We start from the raw sequence: 22,003 nt of genomic DNA on the forward strand, positions 1-22,003 counted from the left end.
ATTTCAAGAAAAACTGCTCGAAATTTTCATTTAAGTTTTAATTGTGCAAAGTGGTAGATCAAAGGAGTTCATATTAAGTACTGCGAGACAAGTTACTAGTAGGGAAGAAGAGCTATTTTAAGGAGATAATCATGATAAAGCTTACGGCATCGGCTTTCCTAAGAACACAAGCGTTAAAATCACATTTCAATTTAGCATTTCGTGTAAGGAAGTAACTTACATCAATTTCACTTTTGCAGTAGTTGAATGTTCTATTAGATTATAAAAATGAATTCGTAGTTAAAATATTCAATCAATCGTGGCAGTAATAGAAAATGAATGTCACGTGTACCGAATGTAATTCTTTGTGGTAAAACCCATTGCCTAGATATGATTGAGCATACTGAAGGTGAACAGAAGACTACACAAGGCGTACTTACAGGCACATTGAAATTAATGTTCGTCCGTACTACTCGGTTATTAAGAGGCATAGTAGGTCGGTGATTTTTCTCCAGTATTAAATCCGAATCCTCTTCTCCGCCCTGTTTGATGTGTCGAAAAACCTCCAACTGCAACAAAGGTATACATTTTTTGTACATATACATATTTTGATCAACGCATGCCAAGATTTAAAACCAAAACACAAATTTTATTCAGTTTACGTTTTTAGCCAGGGTGAAGAAGACTGATTTAACAGTTTACGACATGTATTTGGGATAATTCTACGGCAACACCGGCCTTAGTAGGAAGACAAGCTGCTTTATATGATCACTGTTCCAGGGTCCAAGATTACCGATTTCATCACCATTCAACCCACGTAAAACAACCACTTGGTTTACAAATGAACATTTTTTTCATTTCTTGGGTGATCTGGCGATTTAAGTTTTACATAACATATAAGAACTATTTGATTCTTAGGTATCTCTCCTGAGCTTTTGAGTTATATTATTGGTTTTCCAACACCAGATACGTTTGCGCCCTATACGATACTCATTTTTGACGCCGCAATAAGAAAATATTATCTGAGATATCAGAAAATTATGTTAGAAATTTAGAGCGAGAGAATGGAAAACATGGCAAAATGGGGAGCGACTTATATTAAGTTAACACTATATCGAGGAACGCCATGTATTTATATGTATGAAAGTATACTTAATTGAATAGCAAATCGTGTTAACAAAAACCTCATAAATAATCAATATTCAGTATGATATCAAAAGTATCATTTCTACGTATTCGCTTTGAGTCATGGTTCATATTTAATTTTACTTTTATGACTTATGCATTGCTCATTTAAACCAAGGCCTGTAGTAATTCGCGAGTAAATTTATTCAAGACCCTAAATCGGAAATTTCCTTAAGAATGCTTAAATTCTTAATGATAAACGTGCTTTTGTCCTGAGCCAGGCAGCTGATTTTCCCTTCGGAGACACACGTCATGCGTCTAAAGTATACTAAACCAGTTTGTGTTGTTTAAAACAAGTCTGCCGTGAGGCGTCAATTCCCTTCGAGTTCAATCTGCGAGCTTTGAATTATTGATATATTACACAGTAGGAATAGTGTTACCTACAAACACTAGGAAACGTGGCGTGTTTTCGTCACGACAAGGACAATACGCTCACAGAGTAAACTGGACGTATATGGGTGGGGGTGGTGGTAGGTGTGGAGAAGGGAGTGGTCATGAGTGGGAGTGGTCATGTTTTTTTTTAATCAGTTTGCACGTATTTTCTTAATTTTCATAATGATATCTCAATTAACAATTCAAGAAATGAACTTATATATATATATATCTTTATTTCATTTCAGCAGCGGGCTAGATAGCCTTTGATTATACAGTACGGACATAATAATGATATTTGAGAATTTCTTAAGGATCTCGCAACATACTTAAAATGAAGTACACAGCCACAATAGTTTTGTTGACAAACAAATAACATAACAAACAAAACAATTCTAAAGGGACAAACAAAAGGCCCTGGCGATATCAACGCTGGTGCGTCGAAGGTACTATTGTTGCATCATCGCCTAACAAACTCAACGAGATCATGGACATCCAGATCAATTATCAAGGCCGTGTGCGATTGCGTTCGATTAAGTAAACCGACAAATATTTTATTGTACAGTCTATGCTATTGACTATTTTTAGAATGTTACGATCAGTTACTGGATAATTTCTATTATTAGCTGCATGTTATATGTGTTTGTTTAATAAAATATAAGTGTGGTTTCTATTATTAGGGCTATTATTAGATTATTAGTTATCTATAGTTATGTATGTGAGTATGCGTTAATTGGTACAATGTATTACGTATTAGTTGTACAATCATCATATGGTTATGCAAACGCCTGTCTGACCTTAGACAACGGTCGATGAAGGCGACACAATTGTTGGAGACAACAAAATAGTAATAAGCTTTGACGCCTTGGTGTCGTTGGTAGTCAACTTAATATTTGGTATGCATCAGAACCTTATTTCAATATACATGGTATTGTTTGCACGGTTTTGAAAGTTTCGTATAATTGAACAAATCACATATGATGTCATCAAGACCTTCTATGTATACTGCAGATATACCTTCGTTGTGGTTAAATATCCAACGCGATGTCATTATTTTAGGAAAGAAACCCACGTCATATTTTCTGAAAATCACGACGTTACCCTCTCACATACATGTCATACTAAATATCTACCCACAAACACTGTAATATGCAAATGCAGAATAAATTTCATACATCTCACGAAGCCGAAGCATTGCATCCAGCATGGAAGCAAATGGAAATAAAATGTATAAGTTTTAATGGAGCTATATTTGAATAGTCATCATCGTTAATTTTAGAGTCAATACTAAATTGAAACTGACTATATTAACCCTATATTGTGACTACTTTTATAAGCTTTAAAGACTAAGGGATGGATAAGGCATGCTTAATAGATAGATAATTCCTTTATTTATACATTTCATATAGTTTCACGTAAAGGGAAACTTTTTAACAAATCAATGGTCAAGTCTTTTGAAGATGAGTATATCTGTTATAAAAAGGAGAAACCTTTGTTGGCTGACTATAGATAGCATGCTCGTTTCGCTCTTAGCCAGGGAAGTTCTGGAATTAGGACAATCTCCGCTGTAGAGCTAGCACGCTACCTTGTTCATCTGCTTGTTTAGGCACACTTCCGGTTACGTTTTTTTAGTATCATTACAACTAATACCGCAAAAGATTTTTGACTTACTACCTTGTCTGTGGCTGTGTTGTAGTATTGCATAGTCATTGTATAGCTGGGCAATAGTCCTAGACTAGACTAATTTTACGTAAATAGCGACCGAGACCAATATTAGTTAAAACTATGGGCCCGTTGTCTAGAGAGGATCCTTGAGATACGCCGACTGTCAAATACCGTATGGAGTGGGACAATTTCATTTGTATATTGCTGTTGAAATTAATGGTGCATTCTTCGGATGGTATTGCAAATGTACTGAAGCGGTTCCTGTAAGATTAATACTCAAATAAGAATTGTTCTTTGCGTCTGGTTTGTAGCTAGCGGATTCATGATTCGACCCGACTGACGTTAGGGGTCTTAAGGCGGTAAGACAAATATGTCTTCACTTTATATCAATATAATATTTAATTGATACGATAGTCATGACATTTTACGATTGTTTTATTGAGAGCAAGGGAACAGTCAAATGACCATTGGCCACGAGGTAGCAGAAACGCGCTATGGTGCTGCTATTTGAGGCCGAAACAGAATGCAATAGTTCCCTATCGGTCCTCGAGCAACAGTTCTCTCTAATTACCTAAATAATTTGACTGTCACTGAAGCACCTACGTGAATGACACAAATGATTGATTACCTGAAGAACATTATGATCATGAAAAATAATGAAATCTGTATCTATACGCTTGGCTGAGAGGGGGAGAATAATGCGCACATTTTAGGCGCATGAAACAGTTCTATGCTATATAGATACTGCTGCAAACTTCATAATAAACTAAGAATCAGTAGCATTCACATAATGTAATTTTTATAACAACAGTCAAAATTACTTGATTTATGTTTAAATACTGAACCGAGCAATACTTTATTTTTTTGCTTATGATATCATTCACCCGCTATTAAGTTAAATTTACTGTTATGTCTTTGATTTGATTTGATGGTCATGTGAAATCAGATGATCAAATTGTCACTTCAAATGGTCAATTTTTTACGTAATATTTACTCTCAAATGTGCGATAAATAAATGTTTCAAATTCACACAGCGTCTGTAGACATGTAGAATATATTCGTCAAACATGTGATTTATGGAACTATGCATTATGTTTTTGCTTCTCTTGCCAAACCCTCAATATCAAGTTCAACAAAAATACCATAGTAGGAGTCTATGGCGTACGTAAGTCAACAAAATATCTAGTTCACTACAGACTAGATGTAACTGTACCAAACAGCCTTTTCTGTGACAAGGCTTGCCACGGATTCTAAAAGTTCTAGTAACGATACCGGCGAGGGCCTTAAAGGATCAAAACGGACCAAAATTTAAATACGGGTTGGTAGGTATAAAAACAGGTTAAAAAGAAGACGATTAGATTATCCCAACTTTGACATTTTCTTCAAAATGTTCTATTTCTCAAGAGTGGTGTTTGTATATATATATATATATATATATGAACTGTAAAGGTTGGAGCTTGAAAAAGTCATTGTCCTATATTAGGATCCGTTCGTAAATGGCAAGGTTACACACAAAGTAATCAACCTTTATCCTATATTAGGTTAAATACGCCCTAGGTATACGAAATGTTAATATGCTTTTGTTTGATGTTATTTCGTGCAATACCGTTGACATAGTTACATTTACTATCTCTCTACTTTTTCCTTTATCTACTACTTTTTCCTCTATAACCGTAATCAGTTATGCGCTAGTTATTTCGAGTCAAATCAAATCTTTTGTATATTGAAACAGTTAACGCATGTATTTAAAAGCTATACTTTTTGTTTCCCTCAACCTCGGGATTCGCCTCGGGCAATGGACAAGTCCCGAGATACCAGAAACTTGTTTTATCTTTCAACCCCATACTTTAACTGTAAATTAGTAAAAGACAATAAATGTATAGTATATTGACCAATCAATATGATGGCACGTTATAATCACTAAAGCAACACACTGTAAGCGCCATTGATCAAAGCAAAATAAACTAGGAAGTGAAGTCATCCAATCATGGTTGTATTGTTTTTGATAAGTTTATAGGTTACAGTATCATTCGTCATGACATCTAATATTTACCAAACATATTGGTACTAAATCAAAGCGTTTATTACACACCTTGTTGTATAGCTATATGATTTGTTAGAATCCATCTATACATAGTCCTTACAGACCTAGACAGTCTGTTCTCATGAAATACTATAACTTGGCTGCCAGATATACGCTTAGCGTTCATAGAAATTTCAGGCAACTTTCGCTCATAGAAATTTCAGGCAACTTTCGCTCATTTGCTATTTACCTTCGCGAAAGGATATTGATTTACATTATCAAGTCAATCACACATTCTAAATGTGCTAGCATTTTGTTTGTCCGTTGACAAACAGTTCCAAAAAATATACATGTCTGATTTGATTCCCTAAAGAACTAACTGAAGGACAAACATTCTTGAATTTTCATAACATACAATGATAAATGCCTACACTGTAACCGATATCTTTGCTACATCCGTTGTGGCCCTTATCGAATTAAAAGAACATCTAATTCAAGACATTTGATAATCGCTTCACGTTATCTTGTAAACTATCGCATTACCCGACGAGATGTGATAAGACTATATAACGCTATCCATTACCGACTCGTCTGCTCATTTTACACGTTATATCCTTTGTCTGGCCTATTTGCTCGATATACACCTTACTCTTGACGTTAGGGGTTTACAACCAAGGCATAGATGATGACCACAGTTACGCGCTAGAGTAGGAGCACGTATCGACCCCGGACGACCATCGAGGCACGTCATTAAAATTCCGGTTGATTGTTTTATTTAAGACTTTGAACATCGGTTCGTTTAATTGCACCTCGTTTATTTGTTTGATTTTTGGGCTTTTGGCAACCGTTTCTAGTTTGAATAACAGAATGTACTCTAAACTCTGACATAACGACCCAGAGACACTTCGCTGCTTGTTCAAAATCAATATCTTTTAGTTCAGAGTTGATTTAGCTTCCATTTTGTCCTGACCCTAACTTTCCGGTTGATATCCCAAATGTATAGTTTTTCTTATCACACCATCAAAATTTTAGCAAGCGTTTATACTAGTAATGTAGACACAAGTTAATAGCCTATTCCTTCAACTATCCGTTAAGAGAGTGGTCTATTTTCTTGTTATAAGGTTTGGTTGGTCTATTTTTAGTGACATTAAAAGCCAAGGTCATATCAGGACGTGGCACTAGACTTCAAGTCAAAGGGAAGTTTGATTACATGACAATGGTCCCCGTCAGTTTCTAATGTGACATTAACTGGCAGTTTAATTGCTCGGTTTCTTTGGTCTTCACCCTAGTAGTAAATGTATTTTTAGTTGGAAATATTATTTGTATCCTTTAGAAGTGAAATCTTTTAGTTTTCCTGTGCAATACAAGGCCAGACTAGTAACGTTCGATATCAATATCCGAATCTTGTTTGGCTTAGATAATTTGAACAGTGTGTGTTCTCGATGTACGCAATGAAGATGTAATATTCCGGACCACCATTATTTTATTATTATTGTTTGCCTTATATAATTTATTTTAAGTTGTTATAAAGGACAGCTATAAGACATCGACGTATCACTTGCTGGTTTTGTGATGAAGTGTGCTAAGCCCACACTGGCTTTGGTTTTCATACAGTGTTTGTTTTTTGTGATACATGATTTTAATTCTTTCACATTTTAATATGTGATGCTTCGTCAATTTTATCTCTTTGATGGTGTAGAAATGATTTATGAATCTCGATCAAATGTCACGTGCTGGTCAAGTTCATTCAAATATTCATATGGTTCTCTATGTTTAAAGCATGTTGTATCAGTGTAAAATAACATTGTAAATTTTAATATGGTGCAAATATACGCATGATTTTGTAAGCCTTTTATTGTTTCAATTACTCATGATTTTAAAGTGATTTATTTTCATTTGAGGTACAAAACAATTTTCAATACGAAAATACATGAGTTCACACCTGATATATATATATATATATATATATATATCAATAGTGTAACCTTCAATGACATTACACAAAAAACACTCTTACAGAGAACTGCATAGATTTACCGCCATACCCTAATTTCTTGGTAAGATTGTTTATATTCTTATTAGATTATCTCCCCTTAGTTTGAAATTAAACTTAGACATATCGCTGATACACAAGATATGTCTAGAAATTGGTGGCCAACTTACGATCTGTAATAATCATGGGTTATGTTAACACATAATTAATACAAAACTTATAGCATGACACGTATCTTCACTGATGCTTCCTTTTATCCTTAATGGTTATCGTTAGGTATTCATTATCATTACTACTAAATGGTGCTATTGTTGATAAGATTATATTGCAGCCGGAGGCGATAAAAAATTCGTAAATGAGATATTCAATAATTCCATTTCATAAATTTGTCATTAACGTTTACACCTTCATAGAACGTTGCCTTTGGTTAAAACTACTAAAATCCGTCTATGGGTATGTCATCGAGATATTATGGTGATTTCCTTGTGTAAAGAGGTATATAGAAGATCTGCAGCATTAAGTCTGCAGGCCGATGTTATATTGATTGATTCTAATTTAATGCCTTATGTCCCCATTGTTCTGTCAGACCTTACATACACAATATAACAAACTACGCTGTGATAAGATAGCGTAACATTGCCGATCGTGTATCAGATCTGAACAGTTTTAAAGAGGGGATGTCCTTTGATCCTGAGCATCCTTAACTTCACTCTATAACTATAACGCACAGTTTTGTTCAGGGATCTGTTCTTCTAACATGGACAGGTCGGTGTAAGTTTCAGTTGATTACAACAATAGATATAATTATCCTGTTCTACATATATACCACCTAGATACGCCACGTGTTTAACCATAGCTTACACAACACCGATTTACCACTGATTACATGTCTACATGGCTAAAACAACGGGCACTGACACCACTCAATCGATTGGCATGGGGAGCTATAGATCTTACTGAGGGGTTCCGACTAGAAATATATTTCGAAGCGTCCCAATGTACCAACATTCCGTATCTTAAAGGAACAATTCACTCAGGCTAATTCTTTTACATAAACAAGAAGCAAAATATAGCATAAAGGTGTTGTTCTACATTTCTTATGAAACATATAACGTAAAATATTGACAAATTCCACGACATCGTTAAGTATTTTAATTAATATCGTTGAAATATCAAACCGTTGATCAATACGATTACGCAGGTAGAATATGGACGCTGTACTTATACCCGAGCCAAAGTCACGCACGTTAAACAAATGAACTACATAACCACTGAGAAGGTGATAAAATGATTTTTAGGCAAGATAATTCACCTAATAAGGTAAACACACTATTGTCAGAGCGATTTGAGCAGTTATAGACAAAAGTTGCATTGCTCTACGAGCAAGGGACATGGTTCTGCATACAAGAAGTTCGACCACAATGTGTAATGGCGGACAGCGAGCGAGTTTGAACATTTCACACACATGTCACCACCACGGGCTTTTCAAGCATATCACACTAAAACCGACTGATCTAATTTCCATTAGAACTGGGGTTTTTTCCGATATATGTACAAATTTTAATGTTCTGTTAGACCGAATTGTCCTTTAAGAAATATACGTTTTCACTGTGTAAAAACATTTCATAATTTGAATTCAAGTCCCAAAGTCTTGTTTATTATCATATTGGTTAGAATATTCACGGAACAGAACTCCCAGATGCACAAATTTAGCACAGAAAAATACATTGAAATGAGTTTTAACTATTTTTTTTTTTTTCTGAAATACGTTTCAATGTGTACGTCGAACTCCATGAAATAATACGTTACTTATACCTTATATGAAGTTTTGAGCAGTACGCACACTTATATTCGTGTATTCAAATAACAATATGTATTCCTACTTACCTGCCATTTCTGAATTTTGATTGGCTTGTTGAATACGACCCACGTGACTGATTCATGACAACCAGGTTGAGTAAATGATCCTTCGTATGTGACATAATGATGAGTATCCGGAAATAATATGTCTATGGGAATTCCGGTAAGGGGAATAACTCTACCTGCAAGGGAAAATAAAACTCTGAAGAGGATTCATGAAATACCATCAATTTTAACCAGTCAAACTTATCTATAATATTATATACACATATATGTTATGTACTTTTTGACATTTTCATTTTCAAAGTTTACTACAGGGCCAATATGATGTAAGATCTGGGCTATCGAATTTACATTTTGGTAGCCATTTTATTAGACCATTTTTGTTGTTGTTCTATGTATATTTTTTATTAACTCATAACCTAAACAAAATGTCTTCAGCCTTCAATTTAAGTCCACATAATTTACCTGAATTTGACTTAAACTTCTATGACGACATGCCGTAATTGCTGATGACATGCCTACAGGTGTTGTCTGGGTAATGTAGAACGTATTATATTTGTATTGAAATAATTTTGATGTTACGCTGGGATATATTGTAACATTTCCTTCTAATGGGGGGGGGGTAATATTTAGTACAATTAATAACGTACAGACAGGCGTATGCGTACACCCTTTATACCTGGGAAAGAGAAGGATAGAAAGACATGCAGTTAATTAGGTTTAAACCACCATGGACTGAACAAGATAACTTGATATTTGTTTTCGTTGCCTGAATTTAGTTATTCAACTTCAAAGTACATTGCACTGTTGTGTATTACCAGTAAGAAATGTAATACAATTGTGAGTTGATAAAACGAGAGTTACACACCTTAATGCCTTCACTATTGGCCTTTACAGCTTGTGGATGACCTTCGCTTTGCAGTTGACATACTTGTGTCATTAAAACACTCATTAAAACAATTGAAATCGGTCAATTGGTAGTTTACCTTTACCTAGTTACACAGTAACCTAGAAATGCCATTAGCAGAATTAAAAGAGAATCTTACTGTCCTGGATCCAGTTTCATCAACATCTGTTAAGGGAATCTTGAACTTAATCGTCACCATAAGAAAGCATTACATAAACTAAGGAAATATCCTATAACTTCTGTAACACGTTTTAGTTGAGCATTATAAGTTACAGAAATACGGGGAAAAATTGATGACTCTGGGCCAGAATGTATATGCAGTATAGCTGTATCGAACCTCCTTTTACTATAATATCTTTCATATACTGCAATACACTATCTGATTATTCCCGATTTTTATGTTTAATTAATTGTTTAAGAGCATACCGATTTAAGTCTTTGAATTAACCGATTTTGGTAGTTAATGTTGATAATTTAGAAATATTCCATTATTTGCGCTGTGTAAGAATTGCATTGAAAATTATCAGATAGGGCATAGAACATATACGAAATGCGCATTTCTAAAATTTAGCAACATGCAACTTGCGATTATTTTAAACCATGGGCCTTATACTTAACGCATTTTATTTATTATAACCATCAACAAGAATGCTGCTTTTTTAAGATAAAATGTAAAGAAAAGACTAGAATATAGCATGATAGAATTTATCATGAATTACGTACTATTAAAGTAGATTTATACAGGTGCTGATTAAATTATAACCATAATTGATGTATGCTATAGTTCTTGAAACCAAACGTCGAATATTTGCTCCCGTCCACTGATAGTTAGTACTAATGGACTATACATACATATCTATAATACAAAACACTTTGGCTAATAGTGACTCGACGCCGCCATAATCACATAGCTATGTATTAAAGTGTTTTCAATGACATCAGAAAACCATTATGGCTTAAGTGTTTAAGTGTAGACTGGATATGACTGTTACTGAGACAGTATCGTATGAAACAGTTAATCCTTTACCTTTTAACAGGACATCTTCTATTCTTGCCGACATTAATCTAAAGGCTTCGTTGTCTGGAGTTCCAAACTATACAAAAGAAAATTACACGAATTATATAATAAAATGCTAATGTTGTTTTTATTCGTAGACTCATTGAATCATTGCCATTCATTTTCATTCAATAAGAATCTCGTATTGAAAAAAGAGATGTACAGAAAAAAAACAATAGTTCAGTCGAAACAGAAGCATATAGGCATATCAAAATTGTGAGTTTATCATTGAATCTATTTGAAATATTCGTTATCAAATATTTCGTTTATATACATTTTATGTATTTACAAAAACGATATCCGAAAGTATATATGAAAAAAACCAACATATGCTCATAATATAGAAGATAACTTAATAAAATGATCTTTGGCTTAAACGATGATTTGACGAATGGGATATCATTTCATCCAATCAAGATTTATTTCAAATATAAAAAGGGAAAACACACCAGGCAATGCCGATATTAATTTTCTCCTGGTAGCAGATAGAATATAAATGATCTAACAAAATAGCGATGTTTCAAAAACAAAGATATAAGAAATATATATATCATTCAAGACGCGTTGACTAAGCATTCTAAGGTAAGGACAGTTGTTAATATTGTTCCGAATGGATATTAAAACACGACCAAGAGTGACAGCTTTGCATGGTTGTGTATTGTTATTGCTTTTAACACAGATATTTCCCAACAGGTTCGTTACGAAGATGGCAGAGAAGATATATTAGACAGATACAGATGGATATTTCTTGGATCTATATTAATGTATGTACCAATGTATCATATGTAATATAAGCTTGTTATCAAACACATGCTATTGCCCGAGAGGGAAAGTTTTGGTCACAATTGTTGTTTCATAAGAAAAGAAGATGCTTAACTTCTTAAGAACAAGCCACTGCTACAAATATGTTTATATCGGTGTTATATACAGTATTTTAGTATCTGCTTTTTGACAAATTAGAATGTATTGTTGAGTGTTCGTGCTAAAAACACTATAATAAATTTTACATTCTTCCCTTGGAAAACATAACAGTTTTAGTGTTACTATATCTTTGATAGACATCCTTATATGTTCTAGTATCATAGTGATCGTTTTATTAGATATACAATGTATACACCATCTACGAAATACATGTATTATATAGCTTTAGAACATAAATATGAAAGAAAATAAAAAAGTGATATTTAGGTCGTCAATATTTGAAAGAATATGATGGATCTTTAAGTATCACCGCCTTGCGTGAGAATGTTCTTTTCAAGACAATGCAAAACACAGAACTATATTCAGAATTCCAATGCATGGGAACTCAATACGTTTCAGATAAGTACAGATTCTGTTAGCTATAAGGGAACAACCATCATTCGGTCACGAATGGCAATGCATTAAGTGATCCATTGCGTCGTACATTGGTTTTTTTTATAAATTGCGTTTATTCTGATGCCGGCCCATCACTCTTGGATGCTGGATTTTGTACATTAACTGTTTCATTTTCGCCTTTTTGGCTGTTGTTACCCATTACCTAAGTCTAATGCCTCTCTTTACATTCGTACTTTCTGGATTTTACGTGTGAACCGAAGTACACTTTCCCCAGCCTTTCATTGCGCTTTTGCAAACAATTTAAAAGAAATCACAGGGTTTGTGAAATCACATATCTGCAACGTCTGTCAGTTCATTAACGGTGTTTTTCTTTCTATTCCCTGACGTCGCATCAAAATGATCACATTGTGACTACCGCTAATAGCTCAATATTAACTGTTTTTATCAATTCACATAATGTGATTGCGTGCATTCCTGTCAAGAACTTCCTAACTGCAACATCGCGAGCTTACGTCAACACAAAAAATAACCGCTGGTACTCACCACGGCAAAAATGGCAAATACTGCTATTCCTTTTGGCGAAGCCATCGCTTGTGAGGCATTGCTATAAAGGTCGCAATTATAAGCATATACTTGTATCTGAAACAGTACAAGAATACTTTGTAATAAATTAAAAAAAATAGTTTTTTTATGTACAGACTGATATTAGGAATTACAGGCAAGTCTAAAAGGACATCCAGTATGATTTCTGTCGTATTTAAATAATAATTGCATAATTAGTAATAAAAAAACAATGAATAAAGAGTGTTGCATAAATAAGCATCCAATTCAAACGTTTCCATGCGTGTAACAATGCATTTACATTTATAAAAAAAATTGTAGATTTTAAAGTGAATATTGTTCTCGGGTAAAAAGGAAACGGTCAGTCGAGCACAAACAAAACCTCCGAACATTAGGTCTTTGTTTGATTTTAACAAAGATCGTTTACTATACATATTGTTACTTGTAGGACTTGATTAATGAAAAGAGAAAGTACTCGTCCGCTGACATTACGTTATTTTGTAGGGGAAAAACACTTATTGTTGCAGAATTGAAAAAGCAACATTTATTGACTAAGCGAAATTTAGGATGCAAATGCACGATAAAATAGAAGAAAAAAAAACCCAAAACACATTTCGAACATTAAAATGCAATATTCGTTAAAAATACAAAATAAATCAATTCATTGTTTTCGTCAGCATGTAACACATTCTCGAGTGTTTATTTGATATACATTGATTTTTGAATATCTTACGCGTGGCTCTGCTCAAAAGAATATTTTCAGTGGTAAATACATACGGAAATCCGAATTCCTTTGGCAGTGATTGAGGAGCACCTAAAGAATAGCTGAGAGCGCTGATAATGTTCAGTCGAAATAAATAAATCTAAGAACAGCCAACGTGAAAAGGAAAAGAACAAAATCATACATTGTTTTATAAGGATTCTCAATTCGTGAATCAATTGTCTGGTAATATAGAAAAGCAACTTATAGTGTTTTATCGGAAATGAACACAATCATGTCATTTTAATGTATCATATAGTGGTGGCGTAAAATGAATGACATATGAATAATAAACACATATAATAGAAGCACGCCTAAAGTTGATCATGGGTTGCTGTAGTTATATGAAAACAAAACGAAAACGAAAACAAATGGTCATGATTCTGTTCTGCGTTGTTAAAATTATCACACATTCTCATAAAAGACAATCCAAATTCGATACGATTGCTCGGAGGATATGTAATAGCGATATCCGCAAGTAGATTATTGGCTATTTATATTAATCTATGGTTTAAAGCATAATCAATGGAGATGTAGAGCTTAGTTGTAATATTAATGAAAAAGATTTTAAAGATAATACGTTTAAATTGGCAATTTCCATCTAATAGAAACATAACATGAATCAACAATCATTGGCAATATCAGGTTACCCTGGAGCCGGAGACAGATGCAACACAAGAAGTGATCCATCAGGTCTCACCTTCGATCAGTAGGTATTCTTTAATGTTATTAAATTCTTATTTTGGTGTTATTCACCTTTTTTTTGGATATCAGATTTATTCAACTACTGGAAACATGGATATATTCGCAAGTGTTTAATTTCGCGATTTCCGTGTGTAAACATTATTATTTTTGCGATAGATATGACCGTCGACATTTTGCAACATGGTTTCATATACACATAAAATATTAAATCTTCGCAATATAAAATAGTCCTTCATGAATTTGAATATGTTCCCACCTTGCATAAATCTCCATGGTTAAGTACTGTAAATCAACCTACGACGACTTACTGGGTTTTGAGTCTCGGTGATTCTTTTGAATGACTTTGAATGACTTTCTCTGCATAATCTACTGTATAGTTGTTAACTTTGGCGGGTGAAATATTTCGAGATTAGTTTTTTGGACTTATTTGCTGGGGTTTATTTTCCCGAATTATATTTCTAGCCTTTAAAGCCTCATTCGCACGACTGGCCGTAATTCGTGAAATCATGATTTTGACCCCGGGAGTTCAGCTTAATTAAAACTCCCGCGAATATTAGCAACTATAAAGTACATGTATCATCAATTGTTGTCTTCATAAAGGTTTCAAAGTTTTATCTTAAAATGATACCTACCTCAGCAGGTAGCTGTTGTCCATCAATGGTGTGCTCTGATCCTAAGTTTTCCTCCCGACCGTAGTGGAATTTAACCTGGTAAATATGATAGTTATACTGGAGCGGTCCCATCGATGCGTTCAGAAGTTTGATGTAGGTATCGTCGATGTGTAGGGTGATGTCGTGTCCCGTATTTGTTAGGTTTCCTGTAATCTGATTGGATGTCCAAAGTTCACACAAAAAAAAGCAATTAAAATACGTCATTTATGTATTTCATTCGCAAGAAGCATTCAAAACAGATTCGATTGCTCTAATTACATATCCATTGAAAAGATTTTGAAAATACATTGTACAAATCAAGATTTGGCCTTGAAGTGCACTATTACATACATATAAACACATTTTCTTTTAAGTGTTAAATTCTTTGACTCCAATTGAAATTTTGTCTTGACTCATATAACTGTTCGACGAATTTCCTCGACTATGCAGAGATAATTTTTATTCATGGTGCTTTTCGAAAATAACCATTAAGACTATAGATACCGTTTATATTGTGTTCATATTCGGTTACTTTTAGATTTATTTTATTTGGATTTTATTTTTTGATTTACCCTATTTGTTTGTTTTGAATCAAAAATTTCTAAATTTCTAATGAATAAATATCGCGTTTTCGAATCTGGAACTTATTCGAGATTCTAAAATCCACGTTACACCGATATTTTGGTAAATATGTATTAGTAATTCGTATATCTAATTTAAGCATGTTTCTAAAACGAACATAGCTTCAGCTATTTCTGATATCAATAATTATTGCATCATAATAATGGTATAGCTACAACACTGCATGGCCTTGGAATAATCCGCTAATTATTTTGTCTGCCCTTCATAAGACTTGGTTCATTATTAAGATTCAAAGGAAGCCAACTGCTAACTAACATTGGCAATAAAGTAGCCTACACATCAAAACAGATCCCGGAAGTATTCACGTGTCTCAAAAGTTAATGAAATAAAGGGCAAAGCAACAAGGTGGTGTTTAATGAAGTCTCGCAAACACACGTGGGAGTGGTGCGTAGCCATGGACACCAGAGAAAACGGAAATTCTTCGTTATATGAGAGGAGGAATCATGTTAATAAGGCCACTGCTTTTTAATTGGACCTGGTCAAAATCTAACGAATCACCAAAACATTGCCACGTGCACAGTTTAATTAATTGTTCTTATATTTCATATAATGGCTTCATTAAAAGTTCAACTAATTCCGAACGCACCCTGACATTGCGATGGGTTTGGTTCAGCACATGACATTATCTTCACAGTGCATTTTTTACTGAGCCGATATTGACAAAATCTTTAGACAGATTACTGTGACCAGTGATTCTCTTGTTATACAAATAATCGTTTCTCATGACCTGGGCCAGCCAATGACATTGCTTCTTTGGCTACGCTGTGGGCATTGATGTGTATCCATGGTTTATTTACATTTGAACTGGTCCATCGTTCACATACTTTACAGCTGCGAGGTGCTTGCATATATACATATGTATATTGTATAGTTATATACATAGTGGTTATAACGATATTACATCTATAATCAATGTCTGCCTTTTTTTCTGGCATAGTCTCGCCATCAAACGTCTGAGCTAGACTTTGATTAATTAATCACGTTCATTGCACGCGATGGGCAATACCATACCTTTTTGGTTTGTATATTCAAGTAAGTAAGTGATGGGTCGTAAAGGAGGTCACGTGGTTTAACGTCTATGGGGGACTGGAACTTTCCGTCTCTACACATCGTCCAGGCAGGGTTAAGACCCCAGTTCATGGGACCTGCAAATAAATGTACATGTATTATTACTCAATTAAATATAACTAAGATGGCGACAAACGAACTACCAAATATTTTAAACAACATTCATAAGTAAAAGGAATGATTTAGGTCTCATGATTAATTCTTAATCTATATGAAATATGTTTAAGTGTAGAAATCATTCAATGGTAATTGTCCTAAAAACTAACTTAAAAAGCTAATGTCAATTTAATTTGAGAATTTTAAATGATATCGCGAACATTTCTACAAAGTACATCTAAAAGAGGAGTAACTGCATGTGGTAAAGCTCGACTCTTCATTGGTTATCGAGTTATATAGTATATAATATATGTATAGGGTTCATACAATGATTCTAGTAAGATACTATTTACTAAGCATAATCTTTTAAATCAAAATTATGATCATATTCAAACATGTGTTAAATGATATGAAACAAAACATCGATAACTCCCAAGTGATTTGTAATGTCATAGACGTTTTGACCCGTACGAATTATGGACATTGCTATTGAAATATGAGTTTGACAATTCAGTTTAATTATGAAATGAATCCCATGATTGGAATGAAAACATCATTTAGTGGAGGATTTATATAAGCATTTCCTTTTGTTTAATCCCAATTCTATTTTTGATTTTGTTGAAATTATAATTTGAAAAGGTATCCCTTTATCTTTACACACTGTATCACACACTTATTTTGAAATTCGTGTAACTTTGCTAGAAAAATGAATTCTTTTCATTTTGATCGAACATCAAAATAGTTAATACATAACATACACAGGTAAATATAAGCTATAAGATATAATTATTTTGGGGCAATATTGAGAAAAAAAACCCAAAATAATCATGAACAGGTCAGCGCAATGGCGAATTCCGCAATGAATATAGGTATTCATAAATATATATATATACATTTCTTTCTAGCTGCAAGAATAAAATATTTGTACTGTGAAAACAAAAACATATTCAAAAATTCAAATTGGAAAGACCAAATTTCATCGAAGCATTTCTTGTATGATAACCGCTAAAATTAGATGATCGCTAAAACGTGTACGTTAACAGTACCAATGTGATTGTATAGAGCAAGGTGTAGGAGGACGACATCACGTTATCAACGTTTGTATGATTTGTTATCACGGTAGGTTAAATGAGACTTAAGTTGTGGTAAATACTTACATGTTACATATGTGATTGATTTATATAACTGAAGCACACCACTACATCTATATAATGCCCTTGATATATAGTATCTCTATTCTATAAAATATACTTCTATATAGCGCTTTAGTTTCGCAGCGTCAATATTTCGCGTTTTTTTATCTATACGAGGAATACCGTATGGTATTTTGGCGATTTCGCGGTAAATTGCTAGGATCGCGAAAATTTGATCCGCAAATAATTGAAAAATCTATATCGCAATTTCTAAACGTTACACTGGTGTTTTGAATTTGTGGATTTCAATGAATATAACGAATAAAAAATGAACCACTCGCGAAATTAATTCCCTACACAGTACATCGTTTTAGTAGTTTAAAAAAATGATGTATTGTTTCTAACAAACAGTTTCCCACAACATTGACGTAGAAACCTATATTTGATTTTGACACCATTAGAGTAATCCAGAAATATCAGCCTGCTACCAGCGGTATCATTATACTGAAACCAATGTGTCTCCAAACTCTCATACAGATGTCCTTTAACCCATGTCGTAATCATTATGCTAATGTATACAACCTGATTCGAAGCTCTATTAGTCTCATTTGGAACATTAACACCATCTCAGTTTCTTATATTTTCAAAGTTTTTTTCTTGTTTCTTTATTGGTGTCGTATCTAAAGTACTGATATGTATATCTGTACCTGACCTATTTAATGCACCCAAACTCCAGTTTTCAGGATTTAGCCTTTCAACACTCTTAAACCTATGGCAATTTATATGTCTTAAAATGTGATTATTGCTAATATAGTGAAAATACGAGATCTCTTATTTGGCGGAGACAAAACATTGTATCGTTAAACGAGCATTGGAATGTTGTACGTATGAAAAGTAAAGATAGTGTCTTTTGTACCTTTAATAAAAATACATTTGTAACTCACTGGTGTGAAATAAATTCCATATCCAACAACCACTCGTTATGTAACCTTAATATATAGAACAGCTGCAGTACTAATACCAACGGTACCATAGCTGTGACATTTACTAATTTAAAAATCATCTAATATATCTTCTTATTTAATATCCATCTGTCATCTTATATGTGTAGATAATATATGTTGCGATCTTTTATTTACAAAATTTTTAATAGATGATACAACGAGTGAATTTCAAGAATATTTCAAGTTAGGTTTCTTGCACACTTTCATCAATGTGACAACAGTAATCGTAGATTTGTCTTACAATTGCATACATTATGTATCGATCGCAAAGGATTAGGAAACATATAAGTCTGTTAAGAACAATGGCAAGCTTTACGTTGATAGATCACAACATTTATAGTTTTATGTACAATAAGTACAGTCAACGTGGATAATCAGTCACTGTGTAATAATGTTCGCGGTATGAATCTGTACGCGCAAATATATCAGCGGATATTTAATGAAAGCGAATAACGCGAAAAAGTTCACAGCACGAATATTTCGATTTACACAGTAATAAACTACACCTGAAGTGAAGTGATCTAATACTTCTATTTATGGTTGTCCACCTATCGTGAATTCTCTGTATTTATTACAGAGATTTTTTCATCATAGTTTAGCATCCGTGCGTAACGTTATTAAGTACAATATTGCACTAGCCTCTGGGAAATAATTTCTAGTTTTGTTGAAGGATGGAACTCAGCATCAAAGACACATCTTCATGATAATGTGCTACATGATTTTCGAAAACAGTAATAAATACTAATGAATGTATTATTATCATAAAAGCTTCCGATTGTTCTGATCCCAGGATTAATTATTTATGTTTTAAGTAGAATTTGTCATGCGTTTTGGCGTAGAGCACAAAGGGTATAGATTGCTAATGATAAACAATGATAAACCTTATACTTAATGAACATGTGTTGATGAAGTTATATTATAACAGTATTTATTCTCTAATTTTGTAAGTTTGCTTTTTTGTCGTGTCATTGTATCTGTATACCAAGGCAAAGGCAATGAATCCAATTGGTTGTATTCGAGTAGAAAAGACAATATTTAGACGAAATGTTAGGGAATGGATTTGATGATAAATGCCTACGAGGTAGGTTTTGTAACTTTTCGCTTTCATGTTACCTAACAAATCCACTTATATATTCTTAATATGCATATTACAGAGTTATCTGCCCTTGTGGGTAGCTATTGACTGTGACGCAATTTGTTTGAGAGTGTAACATCATTATCACTCTGCAATTACGTCTCATTATCATTGACGACAACTTATCTATTAGAATTTAAAAACAAAACAAAAAAATCAAAATGATCCATGTCGCCCCTAGACCATAACTAAGCTGTAAATATATTGTTTCTGAGTGCTTAGAAGAAAAGAAAACGTTGACGTTAGACTATATATTGGAACCACAGCTTGCTTACTTCAAGGCGAAAGTTCTACTAATTATTGAGCTGTCTGAATGGCGATCAACGGCCTTATTCCGTACAACAATATCGTGTTTTTAAATGTTTTCGCCAAAGAAAAATTGGTAATAGCCCAAGGACGTTAAGAATACTAAGGCTTCATTATTCTTTGAATGCCATCGTGCCTATAGTATGCAGTTCTGAAAGACAGTCTGGGAGCTAACTTATACAACATAGTTCTTAAGTATTATGCTAAATCCCATTATGTAGTGAAGATTGGTCCTTTTTTCTGTTTTCGATTTTAAATGGATTGGTATATGTTTTTTTTAATTGAAAACAGTCTTTAAATATTTCACTGTCATTCATCCAATGTCTATCATCATCATCATCATCATCATCATCATCATTTGGATACAATATGGTTATATACATAATAATGAGATAAAAACGGTATAAAGCTAGTATATATTAATAATCCGAAATAAAAGGCCAAAATAAATTCAAAATGAAATAAAAAATCACTTCTATGGAATATATATTCAGCCACTATAGAACCTTCTTCAGTTCAAAATAACACTAAGACAACATATTCGTCTACATGTTTGTTTATATCTATTGTGCGCAGGCACAAAATGTATTGGCCCGCTTGGTAATTATGGCGGGTTGGCGGGACAACATGAGTAGTCCTAAACATATATAAGTTTATTACCAATTCTTTCTTTAAAACGACATAGTGACTAACTCTGTCCATTGTTATTCTTATGTAATTATATGAGTGTCGTGAAAATGAAAAGAGAAATAACTTGTTTGATAAAATGTGAATAGTGCAAAAGATGACTGTTTAAGAGTACAAACTGAAGTGAAATGAAACATAGCGTAAAAGTAATAAAATAAAAAGGTAAGTATTAAATTTTATGTTCAAACTGCATTGAACATTTGTGGAAGATTAGTCGAAGAATGTTTGCTCCGAAACGAGTTAATCTATAAACTCCAATGTCCCTCTGATGTAAATTTATAAAGTCTCTTTTAAATGAAAAGAATAAAAGAATCACTACATTTAATAAAATGTTTATAGAACAGACTGAAGTGACATGAAACGTAACGGAAGACTACTCATGTAACGGGAGACTACTCATGTAACTGGAGAATACTCATGGTAATGGGAGACTACTCATATAACGAAAGACTACTCATGATAACGTCATAAAAGTACGGAAACTAGAAAACTAGAATTACATATTCAATGATATGTTAACTAACTACATTGAATATTTGTGTAAGATAAAAGGACTTTTCAAAACTTATTAATCACGCTGAATTTCAATTTTAGAGGTTTAGAAAGGACCTAACACGACATCATATGATTAAAGACCGACCGATAAAAAATATACATACAAATAACCGATCGTTTGTAGCCTAAATCAGACACCTCAGTCCCACCAGGGCAGAGGCATCGATCAATTCTTACCATAATCTGACTTCATCTTACAATACTATACATATTCGTTTCGTAAGAAAAAATGGAAGCTCTCCCGGTAACTGAATATGTTAAAAAATCAAGAGAATTATTCCAGGCATTTCATACAATTACACCATATCAATGTAACCCATGGGATTTCTCTTTAGGACTT

General features: G+C 33.5%; 1 protein-coding gene across 1 annotated transcript in view; it reads right to left on the reverse strand.

The window, feature by feature from the left end:
• LOC138336768 (carbonic anhydrase-related protein 10-like) overlaps positions 1–22,003 on the reverse strand; it is a 74,283-nt gene that overhangs the window by 4,696 nt on the left and 47,584 nt on the right. The window contains exons 4-9 of the mRNA XM_069286324.1: positions 16,691–16,824; positions 15,020–15,211; positions 12,905–13,000; positions 11,015–11,081; positions 9,105–9,259; positions 420–548 (exon numbers count right to left, since the gene is read on the reverse strand). Of these exons, the coding sequence (XP_069142425.1) occupies positions 420–548; positions 9,105–9,259; positions 11,015–11,081; positions 12,905–13,000; positions 15,020–15,211; positions 16,691–16,824 (773 nt within the window). The remainder of the gene's footprint in view (positions 1–419; positions 549–9,104; positions 9,260–11,014; positions 11,082–12,904; positions 13,001–15,019; positions 15,212–16,690; positions 16,825–22,003) is intronic.

This window comes from Argopecten irradians, chromosome 12 (genome assembly GCF_041381155.1).
Source record: "Argopecten irradians isolate NY chromosome 12, Ai_NY, whole genome shotgun sequence".
NCBI classification, from domain to species: Eukaryota; Metazoa; Mollusca; class Bivalvia; order Pectinida; family Pectinidae; genus Argopecten; species Argopecten irradians.